At 39.6% G+C, this 24,568-nt stretch overlaps 2 protein-coding genes across 2 annotated transcripts; one reads left to right on the top strand and one right to left on the bottom strand.

The window, feature by feature from the left end:
- The first annotated feature begins 1,818 nt into the window (after window positions 1–1,818).
- On the top strand, window positions 1,819–12,855 carry cd63 (CD63 molecule). The gene is made up of 8 exons (XM_079558849.1): window positions 1,819–1,940; window positions 4,560–4,645; window positions 8,022–8,210; window positions 9,966–10,040; window positions 10,294–10,392; window positions 10,529–10,672; window positions 12,377–12,460; window positions 12,539–12,855. Exons 2-8 carry the CDS (start codon window positions 4,580–4,582, stop codon window positions 12,602–12,604), a joined length of 723 nt encoding a protein of 240 aa, XP_079414975.1. The 5' UTR covers window positions 1,819–1,940; window positions 4,560–4,579; the 3' UTR covers window positions 12,605–12,855.
- A 2,499-nt stretch (window positions 12,856–15,354) lies between these two features.
- letmd1 (LETM1 domain containing 1) lies at window positions 15,355–23,618 on the bottom strand. Its single transcript, XM_079558835.1, has 9 exons — window positions 23,484–23,618; window positions 23,069–23,223; window positions 20,882–20,997; window positions 20,707–20,789; window positions 18,753–18,939; window positions 18,545–18,646; window positions 17,104–17,256; window positions 15,548–15,644; window positions 15,355–15,472 (listed from the first exon to the last, which is right to left on the bottom strand). The coding sequence occupies exons 1-9, from the start codon at window positions 23,597–23,599 to the stop codon at window positions 15,396–15,398; spliced, it is 1,086 nt and encodes a 361-aa protein (XP_079414961.1). The 5' UTR covers window positions 23,600–23,618; the 3' UTR covers window positions 15,355–15,395.
- Window positions 23,619–24,568: the final 950 nt, after the last annotated feature.

Here is a 24,568-nt window from a genome sequence, read left to right as displayed (position 1 = left end):
TTTCATGTCAATCACTTCACTTTGCGGCATGACTAACTGTAGGCCTATGCGATCATTGTGCTGTGCTGTGTGCCTGGAGTCGGCCCCGCCCTGTACCTGGCCCAGAGGGATGCATGTAGGAGTAGCAGGTTAGGGTTTTTGTGGGATTTAGGGTTATGGTTATAAGTTAGCGTTAGGGTTTGGGTTTGCGCTGAGGGGGGTGGAGGGCCTACAATTCTGTTTAAGCCCCGGGGCCAATGGGTACATTAAGGTGGGCCTGCTGTCGGCCAAATGTTTCCTCAGACAACATAGCCTACCCTACTGTACTATAACTTAATAGGCTATAAAAATAAAAAAAACAGGTCTTGGGACAAGGCCTCGTGGAAGACCCAGGACACGGTGGTGGGACTATGTCTCCGAGCTGGCCTGGTGTCGCCTCGGGGTCAGAACAGCTGGAGGAGGAGTGTGTGGATCGGGAAGTTTGGGCATCTCTGCTGAGACTGCTGCCCCCGCGACCGCGTCTTTTGACAATCTTTGATTCTGAGTGATAGCTATTTTCCTCTTGGGATCCATGTCTAAAACCAGTATTGATGTACGTTGTATTGTGTTTTCTGACAATGTACTTTAATTTAATAATAATAATGATGCATCGGTTTTATATAGCGCTTTTCTGGACACTCAAAGACGCTTTACATTGCATTATTCATTCACTCCAGTCCATACTCGGTGGCGGTAAGCTACTATTGTACCCACAGCTGCCCTGGGGTAGACTGACGGAAGCGAGGCAACCAGTCTGCGCCATCGGCCCCTCCGACCACCACCAACCACTCACTCACTCACTACATTCACTAGGCTTCCTGGTGTTACTAAACGGTCTCCCATCCAAGCACCGACCAGGTCCTTGGTAAATGGTAAATGGTAAATGGTCTCAACTTATATTGCTGGGTTGCAGGTTCTAGAATGTGATGATGTCATCGGGCCCAGCGGGGGTAGGAGCCAGTTTTTCCTATTAACAGCATTACACTTTCACAAGTCGTAGCTAAAAAGAAAATATATGAATTAAAAAAATGATCATTAATATGAGTCACTGGGTCCATGGTCTCTGTACAAGACCAAACATGTCCTCAAAAACAAAATAATTTTTCCTCCATACAATAGTATTGGCCTTTAGAACTCTGTGATGTCACCTGCAACCCAGCAATAGCGCTTTTCCACCTACATTAGGCACTCAAAGCGCTTTACAGCAAGGATCCACTCACCCATTCATACTCTCATTCATACACCAATGTACGCAGACACTGGGGGCAATGTGGGTGAAGTGTCTTGCCCAAGGACACAACGACAATGTGCACTTTCAGGAGGTGGGATTCGAACCCCCGACCTTCCGATCATAAGACGTCCCTCTCTACCATCTGTACCACTTTCGCCCCTTCCCTGCTTATAGCTTCCAAGAGCAAAGGCGGTGTGGCCACGATTTACTTTATTTTTTTGACAATTGCGTGCCTCACATTTGCTTTTAATTTTAACTTATGGAGGTTGCCACTCATTAAGCCCCTTGAGGGTTTTCGGCAACCTTCCATCACATTTGTGAAACCAGATGTAATCATGCTATTGTTTTATTATGTGAAAAATGCAAATGTACTTCACTAAATCTATAGCTGTTATTATTCCATTCAAAACCAGCCGTCATGTTGCACTCCTTCTCGGACAATAACCACTTTTATTTAGATTTATTTGGCAAAAATGTTCCTTTGACTTCTAAAAACCATGACACAGGGCGCGCGCTGTTGCCGTATCACGGTTGATGGAGCGGTTGCCATGGCCACGCCGCGGTTGGAGGAGGAGGGAGGGGCTTCGGGTCTCGGGGAAGTTTGTGTGAGTCCTCGCGCTCGGTACTGGCAGTCTGTCGCTTCACTCACTCACCGCCCTTTGTGTCGCCCTTTACACCGATCCCAAACAAGGTGAGTCTTCGCGGATGTTCTTTTTAACCCTATAATAATGTTTTCCCCCCGTAAACAAGAGGCTGTAGTTCGGAAAAGTCCATCATTTATCTGCGGTTCAGTTGGGAAAACGAGCTAACGTTCACGCTAACGGCTTTTTTTCTTTTTTTCTTTCCCCCAAAAAATCTGAAGAAAGTCGAAGCTAACTTTACGGGTTTGAGTTGAGAAAAAACAAAAGGGGTGTGAAAGGCGATTTACTTTGGTTTTTTGTCTGTGTGATCTTTATTAAGTTATGAGACGTTTAACTAATCCGATAAGGCGAAGTTTTATTTTGTAATTTCGCCTCCAACAAAGCGCGTATTGTTCGGTCCCTCGGCCGTGACAACAACGGCCACTTTAAAACTAACCCGCTGACTGTAAAGGCCCGGGACGGATCGAAGACAGACAGATTTTTACTTTCTGTGCTGTTATTAAAGCTCACTCACGATCAGTAACATTGTAGGGAACGAGAGGCGCTCCTTACGTGTGCTCAGTGGTAGTAAAGCGAAGGCGGGTAATTTAATGAAGTAGCTACATGTATTTGAGTTTGAAAAAAAATGTCATTAAGTTGACCTTTTTGTGTAATTATTTCCTCTTTCTGTTCTAGTTTTGCCCCCCCTTGCAAAACTGCGTGCAATAATCTCTGTATCAGCTAGGGCAGCTCGATTATTGAAAAAATTATAATCACGATTATTTTTGTCATAATTGAAATCACGATTATTCAAACGATTATTTGTTGCCTTTAAAAAAATCCATCAAAAAAGTGACAAAAATCCATCAAAAAAGTGACAAAAATCTAGCAACAAAGTGACAAAAATCCATCAAAAAAAGTGACAAAAATCCATCAAAAAAAAAGACAAAAATCCATCAAAAAAGTGACAAAAATCCAGCAAAAAAGTGACAAAAATCCATTAAAAAAAGACAAAAATCCATCAAAAAAGTGCCAAAAGTCCATCATAAAAATGACAAAAATCCAGCAGAAAAAAGACAAAAATCCAGCAAAAAAGTGACAAAAATCCAGCAAAAAAATGACAAAAATCCAGCAAAAAAGTGACAAAAATCCAGCAAAAAATGACAGAAATCCATCAAAAAAGTGACAAAAATCCAGCAAAAAAATGACAAAAATCCATCAAAAAAGTGACAAAAATCAAGCAAAAAAAAGACAAAAATCCAGCAAAAAAAAAAAGACAAAAATCCATCAAAAAAGTGACAAAAATCCAGCAAAAAAATGACAAAAATCCAGCAGAAAAAAGACAAAAATCCAGCAGAAAAAGTGACAAAAATTAAAAATAAAAAATAAAAATTTGAAGGAAAAAAACAACAACCAAAAAAACAAATTATAATCGATTTTTTGCGATTATGCTAATTTTGTAATCGTTTACTGTTGTAATCGAAATCGTAATCGTATTTCGATTAATTGCACAGCCCTAGTATCAGCTGCACTTTATTCCCTGTAGGGCTGAAACAACTAATCGATTAATCGACGACTAATCGATTATTGAAATAGTCGACAACTATTTTAGTAATCAATTAATCGTTTTCTTGCTCACACAGACTCAAACAGAGCAAAAATTACATGAAAATGCAGTATTTTTTGATGAAAACCTACTTTGTTTTTTATAGTTAGGGTCTGTAGTGTTTTGTACACTGTAAATTTCTTGAATATCCGTCCGTGTCTCGTCCGATCAGAAGCAGAATTAGCCGAAAACAAACACTCACTTTAATCTTACTCCATCAATATGTCCTCAAGCTGTGCCACTTTAGTGCTATGTGATGAAAAAAATTGAAAAAATAGATTTTCCAACACAATTCACAGCCAAGTGATTCATTGATTAATCGTAAAAATAGTCGTTAGATTAATCGATTACAATATAATCGTTAGTTGCAGCCCTAATTCCCTGTACCAGCATCACTTATTGACATCCTGCACTAGGACACTCTGATATTCTTCTTATATAACCTCATTTTTTTTAATCCTATTTTTATTTATTATTATTATTCCCCTATTGTTATATTTCTGCCCCCTAAGATTTTAGCTTTACTTATCGCACACTCTGAGTGATCTTCTTGAACGCCGACTGTAACGAGTGACTTTCTCCATTGTGAGATCAATAAAGGATTATCTTACTTTATTTCTTGTATTTAATCTGAAGAATTATTCATGTGATCTATAGTGGAATTACCAGGCTTTAACACCGTCGTAAACCCTATTACTCTTGTTTCTCTTGGTAAATACTTGGGCTTCTTGATGATGAGAATGAACTCATGAGCAAGTAAGGTGACACTCGAGTAAACAGAGGTGCGAACTGTCAGCCAAACGGATTTAAAGCTTTAGTCTAAAAGATCAACTTCTTTTTTGTTTTACGATAGTGTTATTATTTATTTAGAATGATCAATGACGTGAGAAAGTGGATGAATGTCCTCGGCCTACCCCCCCCCGTCCCCCAGGCTCTCCCTCTAGGAGTGGAAAAAATGAATAACCCACACAGGAGTAATGGATTTTACCGTTGTCTTACTGTTGTATCTCTGTCATTTACTCTGTTTAGTGTTGTAAGAGTGGGAGAAAAAAAAGCCTGATTGTTTTTTTGTCTTGTTTTCCAGGTTACTACTAAAAACCAGTCATGGCTGTCGAGGGCGGATTGAAATGTGTCAAGTACCTTGTCTTCTTTTTCAACTTCATTTTCTGGGTAAGTAACGTAGAACCACATTTGTTTTTTTTGGATTCTGTTTGCTCACCATAACCAGTCAAGCTCGAGGAAGTTCAACAATAGCTGTTAACAAATGAGATAAGAGTCAGGTTATCTACACACCCTGATGTATTTTGCCATGAAATGTAAGCACGCAATTTACAAACAACTTTGACTTGTCATAGTCATTAAATCATGTTTAAAAAGAAAAAAAGACAGTAATACAGAGCTACAGTTTGGGAATCTTGCTTGTATGCATCATTTATGTGGGATGCGATTCTCAGTACTCATATCCTGTTGAAGGGAGGCACTTCCTGCTGCGAGCGGGGTGAGGTGGTGATGATGGTATGCAGGTCTTATGACCAGATTTGAGTCGTGTAACTGCGTCATGTGACCACTGTAAACGAACCCATATCTTTGTTTTCACACTTTAAACCAATAGGCTGCATTGTTATGCCGTTTCAGGAGCAATCTAAAGTAAATGGTGGAGTCTGACGCTGAGGAGAAGTTCAAAAGTAACACTTCTGTACTGACTGAACCCGATCGCATGAAACGATTAGCTCAAAGTAAAGCGCGCTGAATGGAACTGTGTGTAGTAGAGTGTAGACGGTAGAACATTAAGCCACGAGCTTAAAGGGATATACCCCATTTTCACATACTGAAATATGTTCTTACCAGAGCTTAGACGAGTTGATGTGTACCTGTCTGGTCTTTGTGCGTGCGCTCAGTCACGGAAATAAGACGTTGTTTAGCCTTTGACTTAACTGTGCGGACGTCGAAGTGCCCCTAAGGTGTTATCACGCCTTACAATATAGCACCCAATTTATCCACGTAGAAAATTGACTTTTTTAATTTTGTGTAACTAGACTTGGATCATGTAACTTGAACTGTATTTAAATTAAACGTGGAAGAGCTTGGTCGCTTCGAACTTCACCTCAATTTGGAGCCATAGGAATATGCTTTGAGAAGCTAAATGCTAACAGCGTCTTTGGTCTATTTGGTCTATAAGAACATATCTCAGTGTGTAAAAACAGCCCATTCCTTTAATATAACGATTTTTGGGAACAATTACTAAATCGCAAACATGAACAGCTTCAATCTTTGTGGATTTTTTTTTTTGATGCTCCTTTATAATCAGCCTGCACTTCACCCATTATTGTAATGTTGGCACCGGCCCTTTATCATGTTTTGAGTCAGTCTGTGCCACTGCTGTTTCCACAGAGTAATAGATATATTATTCATTTCGTCGGGCTTGTGTAAATTGTATATTGTTACAGCGCCGTGTGTGCTACATTAGCTTTATGCTTCAGTGATGATCAAATATTTACCCCAAAGGAGTGGTCTGCACTGAAACCAGAGAGCGACCGGCTACTAGAGTTTACTGACTTAGAGCTGCATACAAATATTTGATTTCCATTTGGTTGTATGTCTTGACATTGATTCATTAATAATTATATTTTATCATACAAGGATATTAAGAGCTGTAGTTCAATTAGTGGTACATCATTTCCTCATCCAAACCTTGTGATTTGTGATGCATCGTCATCAGATCACACATGACACAGGATGATGGTCTGAGCTAAAGGTCACTTCAACTATGGGTCTAATTTTCCATTCATTCAAAAAGATGGAAGCCTTTTCCCATAAGTGACAAAATATTTGATCTTACGAAACAGTGTTTGAAAATGGAGAAATGACTTTTGTCGGGTGATTCATGTTCTGAGACTGTGCTGTCAGTTCCTATTTGTCTAATTGTCGATCCCGAGCCGCTGATCTTGGTCAAACAGTGAACTCCCCCAGTGTGTAAAGAGGATTGAGCTGTTCCGCACCACCCGGCGCCGTCACAAATGAACACAGTGTTTCCTCAGACCAGAGCAGGAACCTGTTACCTGACTCTGTCGCAAACATCCCTTTTATCCTAGACAGTGTGTTGTAAGGTGTTGTGTTTTAAAACCAAAGGCTAAACAAGGCTGGCTGCTTTGTTACAGATATCGCCATGTCAAGTCATTTACTTTATATACTGTAGCTTAAGGGGAGACACTACAGGCAAAACTCCATTTTTTCAGTTTTCAGGTTTTGGGCCAAATTGGTCTCTGAACATACAAGCTTTCACACGGAAACAGAAAATATGCCTAATCTTCACAACAACATGTTTAAATATTGCGCTGATTCAATGTTCCCCCATAGACTTATATGGGAGAATGCAATTTCAAGGGCCTTTTTCTCAAAACACATTTTTCTGTCATTGTGGCGACACTATGTCCACGTCAGTCGGACCTAAAGACTTCACTTTTTCCAGCCTTGGACTGAACAATATTTGGAAGATTTTTTCAGAGGGATTTTTTATTATTTAATCCCTTAAGCCCCATTTATTGAGTTTTGAATGTCAAAAAATAAGGCGAAAATTACATTTTTACAAATGTTTCCACAAACAGCTTATTTTAAAACTAAACAAGAAATCCAAAATCCCCTCTGAAAAAGTTTCGGTAACTCATTCATCAATAAATAAATAAACCATAAATTTGAATGTAGCTCTATCCATTATTCAGATTTCGTCGCCGAAAAGATGGGAAATTTGGGGCATTTTTAGGCATAAAACACCTTGTTCTGATATGAAAAGATAAAATGACAGAAAACTTGCCATGTATTTTTTTCTCACATTTATGCCAGTGATCGACAGCAACAGTTTCAAATTGATATCTGTAAATATACATTTTTTCCCTATTCACCTGCAGTGTCTCGCCTTAATGGTTGTAATTCTTTCCTAAAACACTTTAATACCTCTTGTGCTGTATAATATGTGACTCTCAGACTTTCACACGTGTACCTATCGATGGCGTTGTAGGTCAAAGATTATAACTTAACCCCATTATTATTTTTGAGATCACCATTTTAGATGCATTTTGTTTGTGTTCAATTTGTTCACAACAAATCTGCAAACAATTAGATAAATAATATAAAGTATAAAGAGAAAACCCAAGTCATTTGTCTTTTACTGCGTTGAAATATCATCTTGGCGACTTAACTCTTGAAGGTGAACTCCACCCAGGTCTCATCGTTACACAAATCTCTTCTCCCCATTTTGCATATATGCAAGTCCATTCAGTTTAGTGTCAGGATCAATACTCAAAGCATTGTTGACTCATTTAATGCATTGTAATCTGATCATGTTGCTTTCTTATAGTTGCATATACTGTCTAATCAAAAAGATGGATTATAGTTACTCATCTGTTTCGCATCACAAAAAATGATGTCCTTTTCTTTTGCTGTCTCTTTTAATAATCATTCCCATCATGAAACTGCTTTGAAACGTCCTTTATCAGAATACTAGTACCCGTGTATTAATCCTCCCCCCTCGTCCCGTGTGCTCCTGCAGCTGTGTGGCCTGGCCCTGATCGTGGTGGGGGTCCTGGTGCAGATATCGCTTCACAGTGAGCTCATGATCAACGATGCGTCGGCCTCCGGAGCCCCCATCCTCCTCATCGCTCTGGGGGTCATCGTCTTCCTCATCGCCTTCTTCGGCTGCTGCGGCGCCTGGAAGGAGAACTTCTGCATGGTCTCCACGGTGAGGGTCAGACTGCAAAATGATGATCACTGCAGGAGACTGACTCCGGTTTGTTTAGGGAGGGGCAGCCCCCACAAGTTTACATTTCAATTGCCTTTAGGGTAACGGGGTCTGGGTCATGTACATTTATATGCATCCACAGCCTTTAGTCCTACATCAAAACACCTTTGTATCTGCCAAATGTGGCCTTTAGGTGGAGCAGAGCACTCGTCTGCAAAAAAGAAAATGGAAAAATGGAATCAGTCTGTCTTTAACAATTGTGAGCAGCAATAGAAAGCCAGGATAACAGTTAAAAAAAGAAACAGAGTCGGCTTATTATGTGTCAATTTATGTCATGTTTTCACATGAAGTTTGGGCATTCAGGCTTTGTGTAGAGATGCCCAAATTGTGAAGAGAAAAGATCACTTTGAACATGAAAGCTAAATACTGACTGCCTGGCCAGTCAGCATGGTGACATGTCCCCCTCCCCTTCCCCCCAAACCGGTCCAGCCAGCAAACCGTTATAGACCCCAGGGCTGGAGCGGCGTGAACCCCCCTTTGGGAGCGGAGCGGTAAAGGAATATTTAGGGTACAGGGGTGGAAAACTTTTTGCATAAGATGATGTTTAGTTTAAAAGGTCTATCAAGTCCTGTCTCTTTCTTTTATGAAAATAAAGATTACTATGTGGAATAAGTCGGTCAGTAAGTCTGTGGTACTTACAGTGGTAATTACTAGTAATGAGAGCGGTACCTATTGTGGTACTTACAGTGGTAATTACAGTGGTACTTCTTGGTACTTATTGTGGTACTTGCAGTGGTACTTATTGTGGTACTTACAGTGGTAATTATTGTGGTACTTACAGTGGTAGTTCTAGGTACTTATTGTGGTACTTACTAGGGCTGAAACGATTCGATTAATCGACGACTAATCGATTATTGAAAGAGTCGACAACTATTTTAGTGATCGATTAATTGTTTTCTGGTTCACACAGACTAAAATGGAGCAAAAATGACCCAAAAAAATGTAGTATTTTTGATGAAAGCCTACTTTGATTTTATATTTAGGGTCTGTAGTGTTTTGTACAATGTAAATATCATGAATAGAGCCTTCAAAAAACATTTCCCTTTAGTTTACTCCATCAGCACTTCCCTAAACAGCGCGACTTAAGCTATAATGTGATTTTATTTATTTTTTTAAAATACAATTTTACTACACCATTCACAGCCAAGCGATTAATCGATTAATCGTAAAAATGATTGATAGATTACAAAATAATCGTTAGTTGCAGCCCTAGTACTTACAGTTTTAAGTACTAGCATTTACAGTGGTAATTCTAGGTTCTTACTGTGGTGCTCAAAGTGGTAATTACTAGTAATTAGGGTTAGGATTAGGGTTAGGGAGACACAGTATCTCTCGTTACTAAGAGATACAGTGGTAACTCTTAGTAATGAAGGTTGTACTTCTATTTACTTTAGTACTTTAATTGATAGTTTATAGTAGCTACAGTGATACATCTACGGTACTTATTGGTAATTCAAAGATACTACAGCAGCAATTCATAGGTAGTAACTGTGGTACTAGTAGTAGTACCACCATAAGTACCATTGTAAGTATCACTGTAAGTACCACCACGATATCTAGAATTACCTCTGTTAGTACCAAGGACTTACTGGTCCGTAATGTAAAGTGTTACCAATAAGTATTGTTTTTTTATTACGCCACATCTCTCAGCCTCAAACATTATCACTGATCATTAATCCGCTCTGTTGTTTTCAGTTTGCCGTCCTCATGAGTCTGATCATCATTGCAGAGATCGCTGCAGCAATCCTGGGATACGTCTACAGGGGCAAAGTAAGCATTTAAGAAAATACAGATTTTATCATAGAAAAACAAAAGACAAAAAGATAGATATAAATAAAAGAAAAGCATCTCTTTCTCCATGGCGAGTGTGGGGCTGGTGTGGTGTTATTAGTGATTTACCATCACAATAGATAATGGTTGACTGTCGCGCTCTGGGAACCTTGTCCAAACCAAAGAAGGATCTGAAACTAGCCTATTGTCTCGTGCAGGGCATTGTTTAATGTGGACGTTTTCCTCTCTGTAGGTCACCGACGTGGTCTCGGACAGCCTCACAGACATGATTTCCAAGTACAACGCCAGCTCCCCTCAGTTCAAAGCCGCTGTGGACAAACTTCAGCACAACGTGAGTTTACTCTTGAGATCAACCGCGGGCACCGCCTTCACACAACAGTCCGCATCCTGTTGGACACGACAGCGCTGTCTTTTACTGCCTCACATTGTTGGTCCAAGAGATTTACTTGTGTGCGGATGATTTTCAGCTGAAATGCTGCGGCGCGAACAGCTCTCTGGACTGGAGAAGCTATTCCTCTGAGGGAGACACGGTGCCGGACTCGTGCTGCATCACTGTGAGCCAGGGCTGCGGCCAAGGAACCCTGGCGGACGCCTCCAAAGTCTACCAGAAGGTACTTATTCAAGCGCAAGGATTTATGTTTTTGTTTTCTGACAAATACTTGAAATGGAGAGGTTTTTTTTTATAAACATAATCAGTTCACAGATGTTTGAACAATGTAGGGGCATTTACTGAAATATTATTGTAGTCATTCATTCCAGAGGAGGCCTGTGTGACCCCTTTATTGTGCGCAGTATCAAAACACAGTATTTCATCCCAGAGTCCTTTTGATTCAAGCGTTGATCATAAGGCTGACCTTCAAACACTAACAAAACCTTTAGGGAAAACACCCAAAGACCCACCAGCTGAGACCTCATGAAAACAGGATGTAGTTGAATTTGCCTTTCCCTTTAAAGGCCCTGTACCTGATTTTCTTGATTGCAAACAATCAAAGGGGAAGTCGCTATATTAAAATGAACTTCGGAACTTACTAATATATTTGTAGCATCCAAATTCTTTAAAGGGACGAGTTCATAAGAACATTTCACAACTTGCAGGGTCACTTTTCAGGGTCACTTAGAAAAATAGCCTGAAAGGTCACAAAATTGATACAAATGTTTTGTAATTTCATGCGCACTGTTTTCCCCACAAACGTAGTAGCTCACAATACTAAAGGAGGAACACTTTTATTTATTTTTTTGTTACTTTATTGTGCCATAAGTTTCATTTTTACAATTTACACAATTAGCATGTCAGAATTAACACAAATATATGTTTTGTTTTTTAGTTGTTTTTTTTACACCCAGTGCAGAGAAAGCAAATAAATGGTAATAGACTCAGAGAATAGACTTTAAAACAGCTCTGCTTGTTACAAGTCTTTTCATGGTTTAGCACCAAAGTCCATCTCTGACATGTTAGAGCCGTACGAACCATCTCGGGCCCTGAGAGCTTCAGGGAGGGGCCTCCTGGTGGTTCCCAGAGTCAGGACTAAACACGGTGAGGCTGCGTTTCAGTTTCATGCAGCTAAAATCTGGAACAGTCTTCATGAGGATGTGAGACAGGCCTCGACTCTGACAATGTTCAAATCCAGGCTGAAAACAGTTCTTTTTACCGATGCATATGACTGAAAGTATTTTATCTAGACTCCTGCCTTTACTGTAATTGATTAATTCTATGTTGATGTTTTAATTGATTGTATTTGTTTTCTTGTATTTATGCAACTGTGAAGCACTTTGAATTGCCTTGTGTATGAATTGTGCTCTACAAATAAACTTGCCTTGCCTAATAATAATAATAATTAAAAAAATATCAAATAAAAATAATAATAATAGTACTAATACTAATAATAGTTGAGAAGACATATAAGCATATATAGACATATATATATACATGTATATATAGGAGGACCACATTGAGGTTATAGCTCCTTTAAGTGGGCACTAAGCAATTCAGGCCAACACTGTAAATAAGAATAATAAATAATAATTTGTTCTTAATTATTTTCCTAATAAAATAAAGGGAATAAATAAATAAAATAAGTATCGTGCCATTTCCAAAACAAAGTAGTGGTTACATTTTTAGTTTTTAAGAATAGTTATCGTGGCAGAACAAATCGCTCATGAGAAGCCTGGGACAGCTGGACCTGCAGTTGTTAAAACATGCCATTCCTCTTCAGGACGTGTCCCGTGTCAGTGCTGTGCCCGTCTGCGACTCCTCTGCTGGTTTATCCTCGTGTTTGATTCTACTGAGGAACGTGTTTGCTCCTTGTTTTGAACAGGGCTGTCAGGATGCTGTGGAAACACTGCTGCAGAAGAACATCCAGTGGGTCATCGTGGCGGCTCTGGTCATCGCGCTCCTGCAGGTAACTTCAACCGCCTGTGCTCTTCAGAAATCACACACCGTTACGTCGCTCTGCAAAACTGTGTCTTTCCTCCTGCAGGTTTTGGGCGTGGTGTTCGCCTGCCTGCTGATGAAAGGCATCCGAAGCGGCTACGAAGTTATGTAATAGTTTGTTCACGTAATTAATCCTTTAAAAGTCTAGTTTGGCTAAAAGCTGTTTTAACGTTCATATCTCACGTTCCGTCACTTTGCACAAAAAGCCTTTTCTTTTGCCTTTGTCGATTACAAATACTGTGGTGTGCTTCAATACTGTGCTTTAAGAAGTTTCAAAGAGGATTGTATATTTGTGTAGGATAAGATTATTCAAAGTTAGACACTTTAAATGGTTGTCGGGTTGTTGTAGTTGCTTTGTTTCTATTTTATTAAAAATTGTTGAAAGACGTTGTTCTGGCATAATTAAGTCAACACAAGACCCTTAAATAAAAGTTTTTTTTAATAATTTGGCACAGCAAAAGAATATTTCACACAGAGCAATATAGAACTGAGTCAAAGGCCTTGTGAAATCGTCCATAAACCAAAGCCTTTTACCACAAACGCACTTCCCTCTTCGCTCAGCCAGACCCAGAAAATAAACATCCATATTGTGCAAGCATGATCCAATCAGGCGACGTAGTTTAAAGTAAACATAAAAGTAAAGTGTCTTTATTCATTTAGACAGATGAAAACTGCTGTTGCACCAAAACAAAAGGTTTCATCTACTTCCACATCCACAGTGAAAAGACACTTACGAATCTCAAATGTCATTGCAATTGTAATGATTTCATGCAACATTTAGATCTACAGGTTCTTCTTTCAAAAACATTTCAAAACATCCTCTTTTCCAGGTTAACAATTAAAGCGAAAATACAAGGCAAGATCTATATGTAGGCTACGTAAATCTGTTCAATGTATGAGGATAAAGCAAATGTAGTAAACACTTATGCAGTGCTGGTAAATCTGAAATAACTGGAATGTGTCTGTACATGCTTGTCTTAAAGGTAATGCATGCGAGCTTTTCGTAACAGAGCCTGGGTCGAGATGAGGTCGAACTACCCCCTTTCTGCCTCTGTAATGCAGGTTACCCGAGGAGCTCCAAAGCATCTCTCAATACTGGTTTTGTTTTGTAAAATAATGGGAGACCCCTCATTTTTAATGACCTTTTTTTTTAACCAGGATAGTCCCACTGAGATTAAAGGGACACTGCCTAACATTTTGGACCATACTGTTCCAGCTCAACACAGAAAATGCTGTTACTGCAGCGTGTAATAAAGCAATGGATTTGAATGAGAAAGTAACTCGTCTAAATCTCATTCTACTGCCTCTGGTCACGTCTCCATGGAAACGAACTGGAGACGTACCCACTCCCGGTAAAGTTTACAGCAACATTTATGAGGTATTTTTCAATTATGAAAATATACGTCATAAAATAAATGCTTGTATTTCAATTTTATTTATTGGGTAAAATTGTACGCGGTTTGGCTTTAAAGGAACAGGCCACCGTTTTTACATACTGAGATATGTTCTTACCTGAGCTTAGACGAGTTCATTTGTACCGGTCTGATCTTCACACGTGCCCTCAGTCACGTAAACACAGCACAGACGGCGTTAGCATTTAGCCCAAGGGTCACCAACGTGGTGCCCGCGGGCACTCAGGGGCCCTTTGGGGCATGTCCAGTAGCCCTTGGGACTTTTTCTAAAGTGTAAAACACTTAATTTTCTTGAATCTAATTCTTAAAATTACAGTTATTTCGGTTCTTGTGACTCAGTATGAGTTTAAAATAAAGCTACTTTAATATAATATGGGGTCAATATCCTATAAGTGAACAGTGTACGTTTAAGTCTTTAGGATTTGTTTTTAACTGGTAGCCCTCGAACAACTTAATGCTCTTAAAGTCGCCCTCAGCTGAAATAAGGTTGGCGACCCTTTAGCCTCTCCTTCTCTCCTCTATAGCTCCAAAACAGGTCAAGATAGAAGCTACCAAGCTCTTCCACGTTTTCCTTATTTAAATATGGTTACGTGAAGTGTTCCACTACAAAGTATAATTACACAAAATTAAACAATGTGGATTTTCTAAGCGGATAAAAGAGAAAATCTATATTGTAGGGCGTAATAATACCAGGAGTAGTTTGGCATCCGCACAGTAAAGTGAAGATATTACTGCGCGGATGTCGAACTACTCCTGGTATTGTTACGCCCTACAATATAGTTCCCTCTTTTATCCGCTTAGAAAATCCACATTGTTTAATTTTGTGTAATTATACTTTGTAGTGGAACACTTCACGTAACCATATTTAAATAGGGAAAACGTAGAAGAGCTCGGTAGCTTCGATCTTGACCTGTTTTGGAGCTATAGAGGAGAGAGGGAGAGGCTAAATGCTAACGCCGTCTGTGCTGTGTTTACGTGAAGACCAGACAGGTACACATGAACTCGTCTAAGCTCAGGTAAGAAGAACATATCTCAGTATGGAAAAACGGTGGCCTGTTCCTTTAAGAATCTCTTTTTCAGGGGAGTCCTGGCCTTGAGGGGAATCTGTTGTACATGTTTTTAGTGGTAGAGGAAACCTACGCAGACACGGGGAGAACACGCAAACTCGACAAAAAAAGGCCCCGTCCAGGTGGGAATCGAACCCGGGACCTTCTAGCTGTGAGCCCTAATGTACAGCCGGGAAAAGCGTTGAATAATGACATTAAAAAGCTGTCAGGTGGAAACTGTCCAGCGTTTCAGAATCTGCCAACCTGTCAAACATTAAGTAGAAGTAAGACGTTCTTTCTACCAGATAGTAATTTTTATATTTTTACATACTAATTATGTACGAGTGGAAACACGATAAATGACAGTTTAAGGATTGACCAAACATAAAACTGCTCCCGTTGTGGTGTTTCAGTGGTATCTCTGGCAGCTCTGGCTTCCTTCCTGTCAGCGCAGTCTGGAGCCACGAGAGGCATTGGCTGATAGAAACACAATGTTGTGCAAAAGCAACGACACTTCTGATTCTGTCAAAGGAAACGGAGTTAAAGACAAAGATCACTTTAAACCGCTCGAAATGTGCTGAATATAATAAAAGATACCTTTAAGTGCAGAGGAAACCTGAAGCCACTGCGACAGCCAGTCGTGGCACTGGTTAACGCCGAGACTATCCGCGTTTAGGCCTCTCAAATAACAAGCCTGAGAAGAGAAAGGGTAAAAGTTAACCCTAGAACACGATCGCTCAGATTCATAACATCAGCACTAACTCCACAGACAATACGCCCGATAAAAAGTACAAAACGTGACAAACCATGACACATTTTGGTATTTTATATTAAACTGTGTTATGTGTAATTAAAGGGGCTAGATGCAAGTGAGCCATTTTATACTCACTGCTGCCACCTCAGGTCATATGTGTAACTGCAGCTTCTATATTAAGCTCGTGCATGACGGCACTTCAGATCCGAATTAACACCTTTCTGAGCGACAGTGCAGGATTTTAGAGGCAGTTCTGGTGAACAGGTCTGAGCTCATTCTACACATTAGGACATGGAGGAACAAGAAGAGGATTACATTTTTAAACTCCATACAGTCCCTTTGAAAGAAAAGCATCATGAGGGGACCAGATAAAAATGCTCCAAAATTACTGGAAAATTAGGAATTTGGGAACAAAAAAATCCTAAAAAATAAGATAATGGTTTTTGTTCGACCCATTCCTGGGATATGTGAGACTTCTCTGGTGAAGACTCCGTGTCCTGGGCACAAACAGCCGCAGGAGAGAGAAACAAAATGTCATATTTTGAATGGGTATAAATGACCAGCTGACTAAAATAACTAGGTGTTGCTCACTTACTCTGAGGCCAGAGACTCTGCGACTGGAGCAAAGTTGTAGTTTAAGTCGCAAAATGAATGTGGCAGCCCTGAATGTCAACCTTGAAAGGGGCAAGATTGCCTGATTAAATACACTAACCCTGCCCCACCTTCTATCACTATCGCTGGGTGAAAATCACCCAAACATGTGCCTGTAGTGTGTTTTGGATCAGGAAAACACCCAGGCCATTAAAGATGTCAAAGACAAAGCTGAAGCCCAGAGACCCATGAAACTCAGATAAACGCAGAATAATGAAAATAACAAATGTATTAGCTCGGGTGAAAACCACCCGGCAACAGTGGTTTAGGGTTTTTAAGTGACAAAGTTAAGTCTACTCTTCTAAAACCCATCACCTCCATTTGCATTATCATGTTTTTACTTTAAACTTGATGTAGTGAATGTAAGAGTCTATGTTTGTTATTTTGTGAACTCCAGATATTATGTTAACATGTTCAAATCACTTATTGGTTTCACCGTTAACAATCGTAAAGTTGCTTTGTTCACAAATACAAAAAGAAAGAAGCTGCCTTTGCTCTTGCACTTTAGATTCTAGCTCTCGGTCGCCCTCTACTGACACATTTTGGGAATGGCTGGAAATCTATGTACTCTCTCCAGCAGGTTTTGTCATTACATGTGTGAAAACTCCTATAAAGCCAGGGTTTTCTTGTTTTTAACCTACAGTATCCTCCTCAGGACTAAAAATATCTAAGGTATATTTCTGAAGTGCTGTTTGAAGCTGATCAGCATAAGATGTAAAGTACAGACGTTTTCTTGTGCACAACTGGCCTGTTTGAGCTCGGACTCGTTCAGCTGACTGGGGCCCAGTCGCCGGAGCGCGTGGTCCAGATGCAGCAGCTCCAGGGCGTGAGAGTTCAGCCTCCGCCCGACAACGAACCCCGGCAGGTGAGGGGTCAGGAAGATCAGGCGACTCAGCCGTCTCTAAAACACACGGAGGAAACAGAACAGGTCAGCATTTACAGATCTAACTCTTTGATTTATTTAAAGGAATAGGCCACCGTTTTTACATACTGAGATATGTTCTTACCTTAGCTTTGACGAGTTCTTTAGGACCTGTCTGATCTTCCCCCGTGCCTTCAGTCACGTAAACACAGCGCAGACGGCGTTAGCATTTAGCCTCTCCCTCTCTCCTCTATAGCTCCAAAACAGGTCAAGATAGAAGCTACCAAGCTCTTCCACGTTTTCCCTATTTAAATATGGTTACGTGAAGTGTTCCACTACAAAGTATAATTACACAAAATTAAACAATGTGGATTTTCTAAGCGGATAAAAGGGGGAACTATATTGTAAGGAGTAATAATACCAGGAGTAGTTCGAAATCCGCGCAGTAATCTTCACTTTACTGTGCGGATGCCAAACTACTCCTGGTATTATTACGCCTTACAATATAGATTTTCTCCAGTTCAGCTTTACCCAAATCCTGTAGGCCAGTGTAACGCCTCATTTGAAAGCTAAGATCTACAAAACTCATCTAAATGGATCTTTTTCCTCACGTAATCAGATTTTTTTCCCATCTTTTTTTTTTTGGTATTCAAGTCATTTTTGTAACTTTTTAGTATTTTTTTAATTATTTTTTTCTTTGTTTTCACCTTTTGTCTTTTTTTGTGTCATTTTTGTGTCATTTTTTGTCATTTTCTCGTCAATTTTTCGTCACAAGCTTTTGGATTGGGGTAAAGCCAAACTGGAGAAAATGTGCTCGGTTCAGGTGGGAGTTAAGGGGTTAAAACATGTCAAACGGCATTTGGTTTATAATCTTTGGACACATTTTTGCCAAAATACTCCTGGTATTATTACGCCTTACAATATAGTTCCCCCTTTTATCCGCTTAGAAAATCCACATTGTTTGATTTTGTGTAATTATACTTTGTAGTGGAACACTTCACGTAACCATATTTAAATAGGGAAAACGTGGAAGAGCTTGGTAGCTTCTATCTTGACCTGTTTTGGAGCTATAGAGGAGAGAGGGAGAGGCTAAATGCTAACGCCGTCTGCGCTGTGTTTACGTGACTGAAGATCAGACAGGTCCTAAAGAACTCGTCAAAGCTAAGGTAAGAACATCCCTCAGTAAAACGGTGGCCTGTTCCTTTAAGCTTTCACTCCTTTCCAGGAACTCAGCGATTCACATGACGGTTCAGGTGGGGGTTAAGAGGTTAAGTAGAAGTAAATTATTTTTAGACTCTGGTGCAGCAACAAAAATAACTTGACTGACATTTTGCTCTGTGTCCATCCTCTTTATGCCCAGCGGCGGTCCAGAAAACAGACCTCGAACTGCGAGAACCTCAGACACTTTGGGGGTTGATCCATTTTGCACCTGTAATTAACCACACGTGACATAAACGATTTCCAGCTTGTATTTTTTAACGACTACAGGTTATTATAATGCTTCAGAAACCCCAAAAAGATGTAAGTGTCCCTACCTTGATGCACAGGTCCTTTAGGCGCCGTTGTAAAGGGGCATCTGTCACTCTCTGGTTGGCCTGCTCCAGTCCCCTCAGCACTGGGGCGAAGTGCTGCGCCCTCAGCGAGTGGTACATCCCCCGAAACGCCACCTGCTGCTGTGGCGTCCAGAAGTGAGGGATCAGAATCTGCCGCGGGAAAAAGTACCTGCCCCGGGACGAAACAAGGAAGATGATCAGGATTGAACCAAACAATGCAATTATTCGGGAAATAAACCACCTGGAGAGAGCAAGCAAGTTTATATAATAGTTTAGCAGTGAATATTTTAGAAACCTGAGGTGTTCGGTCAGCCTCATCAATTGAAGAGTTTTAAGTCACTCTTTAGCTGAATATTGCACAATATTGCTCTTTTGCACCTTGTACATTGCCTTGTCTGTCACTTGTACAACACTCTGAGCAGTGTCGACTGTATTTTAACCTCATTAGACACATTTTGTGCAAAAACATAGTAAACACAATTATATTTAAGATTGTGCTAAAGATTGTACCCAGGTTTCTTTAGTTTGGCCATTTTTGTGACGTTTAAGTTAAGTTATACTTTATTAATCTCTGCATTTGACCCATCCTCAATGTCGCTGGGCAGTAGGGATAGGCGATACCACATTTTTTGGAATCGATACCGATACTTTTGGGGTCATTTTTGTCGATACCGATACTGGTCATTTCATATGGGTGAATGTATTTCAATCAATATACCTTTCTAAAACTGGTTATTATATATAATTAACTAGTCAATTAAAATTCTATTACTTTAACTGGTTAATTAAACAATACTAATGTGAAATTAAATACATAAACAACATTTAAAATTAATACTTAAATGACAAACAGAACCTAAACCAGAATGATCAGCCCGGCTCAGTTCAATCCTTTGCTGTTGTGACTGTTTTGGCTCAAAGAAATAAATCATCCGTTTGTGTTGATAATTGCTGCCCCGCCTTCTTTTCACATTTGCAAATTAGTATCGATACTTTTTGACCAATATGGATACTTAAAAAATAGCCGTTTGGTATCGATATATCAATACTTTGGTATCGATCCGCCCATCCCTACTGGGCGACCTGTAGACCGATCTCCATGATGTGGAGCCAGGCCAAAAACACCTGGCTGGAGGATTAAAGGAATAGGCCACCGTTTTTACAAACTGAGATATGTTCTTACCTAACCTTAGTCGAGTTAATATATCCCCGTCTGGTCTTTGTCCGTGCGCTCTGTCACACAAACGGAGCACATACGCAGCCTCTCCCACATGTCACATAGCTCCAAAAAAGCTCACAATAGAAGCTACCAAGCTCTTCCACGTGTTCCCTATTTAAATAAAGTTACGTGAAGTGTTTTCATGCGAAGTATATTTACACAGAAATGTAGCATGTCGATTTTATAAGCAGATAAAAAGGGGGACTATATTGTGAGGCGTAATGATACGAAGTGAGCGGGGGAAGTCTTTAGGAGTTACTGCGCGGACGTTTTGCTCCTCGTATCATTACGCCTCACAATATAGTCCCCCTTTTTATCTGCTTATAAAATCGACATGTTACATTTCTGTGTAAATATACTTTGCTTGAAAACACTTCACGTAACTTTATTTAAATAGGGAACCAATCTGCTCGTTTCGGACGCAGCCCCCGTATTTATTAATATTGCCTGCAGTTCGCAAACTATCCACCAGGGGGTGCTGTAGCGCCCTCAGCACCCTGGGTTCCCACTGCCTTGAGAAAATGTGCTTGGTTCAGGTGAGGGTACATGGTATATAAGTAAACTTTGACCTAGCAGCTAATGTTAATATTCAAAACATAGAAACAGATTCTCTCATCGCAATAAATGTAGACAAAAATTCCGCTTGCTCAGCCCTTGCTTTAAAATTCTTTGCACTAGAAGCTGATGTTGTTGACGATGTTGTGAGAAGGGACTTACATTAAGAGAAAAACGAGATAATTTGCAAATGGCGGGATGGAGATCAGCACCAGAGGAACGGCCTTGACCATATTTCTGCGAAACTGTAAAAAAAAAAAAAGAAGTGTGGAGAAAATGTCAATGATAAATATACATTAGTAAACACAGAACATAAAATGGTGTTTTTGGAGATCACCTGTCGAAGTTTCTCCATTTCCCTGTACGGCAGGTCCTTGTAGTGCAGTCGCTCCTTGTAAAGCTTCATCTTTATCCTCCGCACTTCATTCGCGTCACGTAAGAGTACCTTAAACCCTGAAAGCAAATGAAGGACAAGGATAATGGGCATCGTAATTCATCCAACTTCTATAAAATGGTTGTGTTTGCGTGACATGTGGTTGATGGAATTTAGCAATGAAAAAGAAGAAAGGACTTCACTCTAGACCAGACCAAACGTTTTGTCTCCGAGGGCCAAAATTAAAAAGTGCCTGTGAGTCGCGGGCCAAACACGGCGATGTCACGCACGAAAAACACATAACTGCAAATTATAAAGTTCCTTTTGTTATTTACTTTTTTTTCCCCCCCGAAAGCCTACATTTGCATTTGATTCTATCTATGCAAATAACATGCTATATCAAAACAAATGTATCTACAGCACCTACAGTAACTTTACCTCATTCGTTAACTCAAAGAAAATGCCACATTAGATTATTTTTGAAAGTGTCAGTTCAGCATCAATTCTTTCATAAGTCAATTTTTAACATATACAGTTGTTGATATAAAACAACCTTTGCAATAAAAGTTGGAAAACTGTGAAAGTTGCTGCTACAACGCTCTGTAATTGACACCAAGACACCACAACAGTGTTTCAATAACTTTGTGAAAGGAGTGAAACAGCGCCCCCAATTTGACGCTGGTGGTCAAAACGTGTACTGCATCCATATTTACTATTGATAATGAATGGAAGAGAGTTAGTATTAACCACAAGCAGCGCAAAAGTAGGTCACTCTCTGGCGGGCCAACAAAATTGCAAAATTGCAAGAATTTAATAAACACCTTTCAAACACTGTGGACACTGTGGAGAAGGAGGTGGACATGAAGAGGGTCTTGTTGTCGTTTGCTGCTCAAAGTTTTGTGATCTTTCAAACTCCCCCACATTTTTTGTCACTCCTGCTAATGCACGTGTGGAAGAGATAAACCTCAGCTCCACTTTTGTTGCTCGTTTTCCCCACTTTCTGCCCACTATCATTAGTTTTGTTTACTCTGCCCACTGACACAACTGAAAACAGCCTAATTAAACCAAACTCCAATGTTTAAATGAACTAAAGGAGCTAAAATATAAAATTATGCTTTAACACGTACAACCAATGGAAATATGTTAAATCAATGTTTGCTGAAATTTTGATGAAAGAATCTTGAATATTTAAAAACTTCTGGTCATTTCTCTTTTTCGGCCACACTGACCTCCATTCGTTTTAATGGAAGGGGCGGGACTAAAGACAGATGCTGATTTTGAACTAGAAACCGCTGTAACTTTCTTCATACTGAACATATACACACACATTTCATTGCATATTGTTGGGGGGTTACTGCATCTCTCCACTTAAACTATTTACTTGCCTTTCTATTGAGTTTGAAAATTTTGTCCACATACCTATTTATATGTAGGGCGTATTCAAGTGAAATAGAAACACTCACACACAAAAATGATCTTAGCCAAAATCTTAAGTCACAAAAGGAGCATTACTGTAGCTGATCAAGTTGGTTCGAGATTTGTGGATTAATTACTTGAATATTTCTATTAAACACATTTCCTGAACAGCCATTTTGGAGCTATTACCTTCAACTAGGGCTGTGCAATTAATCGAAATTCGACTACAATTTCGATTATTACACTAAACGATTACAAAATTAGCATAATCGGAAAAAAAACAAAAAAACATTTAAAAAAATATATATTTTTCTTTTTTTCTTTTCTGGCAAAGCAGACTTGCGTTATTTCACGGCGCTGGGATTATTTTCCCTTCACATTTCACGTGCCACGGCTCATGCTTTTGCCTGACATAAAAACAAACGGCGCCGTGTGATGATGTCATCAGGCCGCGCTGCTCAGTTTACTTGTGCAGGTGTGAAGGCCGGCCAGCAGGGGGCAGGTGTGAAACAGGGACCTCTCTTTAATCAAGGCAAACTTTGAAATCATTTGTACTTTTATGACTGTCCACAAAACATAAAATATTCAGCATAGTTTTTTTTTAATTAATAAATATATAAATAAAATAAAGACTTTTTTTTTTAAAGGCAACAAATAATCGTTTGAATAATCGTGATTTCAATTATGACAAAAATAATCGTGATTATTATTTTTCCAATAATCGAGCAGCCCTACCTTCAACAAATGTGTGGTAGAGCAGATAAAAACGGGGGAACCGCCTTTTGAGAAACCCTTCGTATTTAACGTTGGCAGACTGCAGCTTTGAAGAGACATATCGACCAATGCCTCTCCTGACTTTGGACGAGGAGTATTGTCTGCAAAGAGGCAACCTGCAAATAGACAAGGGGACAGTAGAAGAACGTGACCTTTCAATGTGGCGTCTGAGAGATTATCCTTGATTATGCATATGAATTATTATCATAAAATTACTGCAATGTTTCTGTTCTGGCTCAAATGTGAAAATCCATAACGAGGTGTGTTGTTTCTGTGCTCGGTATCTGCCATGCAGCAGCGCGAGCTCAAGGATACGACTCAAACTACGGTCTAATGACGCAAAGCAACCCTTAAACTGTACACGTTTAGACAGTACCTGGTGTGACAGGACACGTACGGCGAACACAGGCTGTTTGTGATCCTGTGCGACCTCAGACCAGAGATTCTGACCAAAGACAGATGAGCGCAGAGGCTGGAGCAGGACAACGCCATGTTCAGCCGGTGCGAGCACTTCCGCATTACCGTAATGTCCGGACAAAGGGGAACGCAAAAATGTATTACCGTAAAATACGTAACATATATTAAAAAAAAAAAAAAAGTTAAAAAATATGTATTGGTTGTTAATTAATGTAGAGGATTATGTTGGAGTGTAGGGCCAGACATATAAAAAAAATATAATAAATAAATAAATAAATGGGCAGCTATTTTGAATTCAAACAAAAACATATAAATAAAAATAAAAACATACACGCAACAATATATTCGTATTATTTATTTTTTTGCATTTTTAAATAGATATAAAAAAGTAAATTAAAAAAAAACAGCTCCTTTTTCTCACGTGGATTTTTGAGATTAAAAAACGCCGGGCGTGGTTTACGATCGAAGCATCCACGCGAAAAGTCTTTCAAAAGGTTTGTATGAAACCGACCTCATTAATGATTTATATAAAACGCTTTTTGTAGCGGGTGAGCGTTTTGAACATGCATTTAATACTTGTTATGTTGTTTCTTGTGCGCCGCTCCAGTTCGCCCAAACTTGAGTTTTTGCTAACATTAGCTAGCTAGCTGATCAAGTGGTTCGAGATTTGTGGATTAATTACTTGAACACATTTACTGAACAGCCATTTTGGGGCTATTACCTTCAACAAATGTGTGCTTTTTTGCATTTTTAAATAGATATAAAAAAATAAAAAAATAAAATCCTTTTTCTCAAGTAAAAAAACGCCGGGCGTGGTTTACGATCGAAGCAGCCACGCGAAAAGTCTTTTAAAAGGTAACTTTGTATTAATCAAAGAAGGTAATATGACAACGCGCATGCCTTAAAATGTGTTAAATCTCTGTGGCTTGAAACAAAAGCCAAATTATAACTTATAAAAATGGCGCGTGGTTTTTGTGATGATTGGTGACTCGCAATTTGAGGAAGCCTCGCACGTGCGCTAAATTGACTGTCTTTCACTAGTGC

The sequence above is a fragment of the Gobius niger genome (assembly GCF_951799975.1).
Source record: "Gobius niger genome assembly, chromosome: 6".
In the NCBI taxonomy this organism is placed as follows: Eukaryota; Metazoa; Chordata; class Actinopteri; order Gobiiformes; family Gobiidae; genus Gobius; species Gobius niger.
Note: the sequence above shows the minus strand (reverse complement) of the source record. Positions and strands in the feature narration are given on the sequence as shown.

Excerpts from the sequence above, each read along its gene's own strand:
- cd63 (XM_079558849.1), top strand. The coding sequence starts at position 4,580 with ATGGCTGTCGAGGGCGGATTGAAATGTGTCAAGTACCTTGTCTTCTTT. Across the intron at positions 10,393-10,528 it reads TGGACAAACTTCAGCACAAC|CTGAAATGCTGCGGCGCGAA; the intron begins GTGAGTTTACTC and ends GATGATTTTCAG. Across the intron at positions 12,461-12,538 it reads TGGTCATCGCGCTCCTGCAG|GTTTTGGGCGTGGTGTTCGC; the intron begins GTAACTTCAACC and ends TTCCTCCTGCAG.
- letmd1 (XM_079558835.1), bottom strand. The coding sequence starts at position 23,599 with ATGGCGTTGTCCTGCTCCAGCCTCTGCGCTCATCTGTCTTTGGTCAGA. Across the intron at positions 23,224-23,483 it reads TACGTGTCCTGTCACACCAG|GTTGCCTCTTTGCAGACAAT; the intron begins GTACTGTCTAAA and ends GTCTATTTGCAG. Across the intron at positions 18,940-20,706 it reads TATCTCGTTTTTCTCTTAAT|GTACTTTTTCCCGCGGCAGA; the intron begins GTAAGTCCCTTC and ends GTCCCGGGGCAG.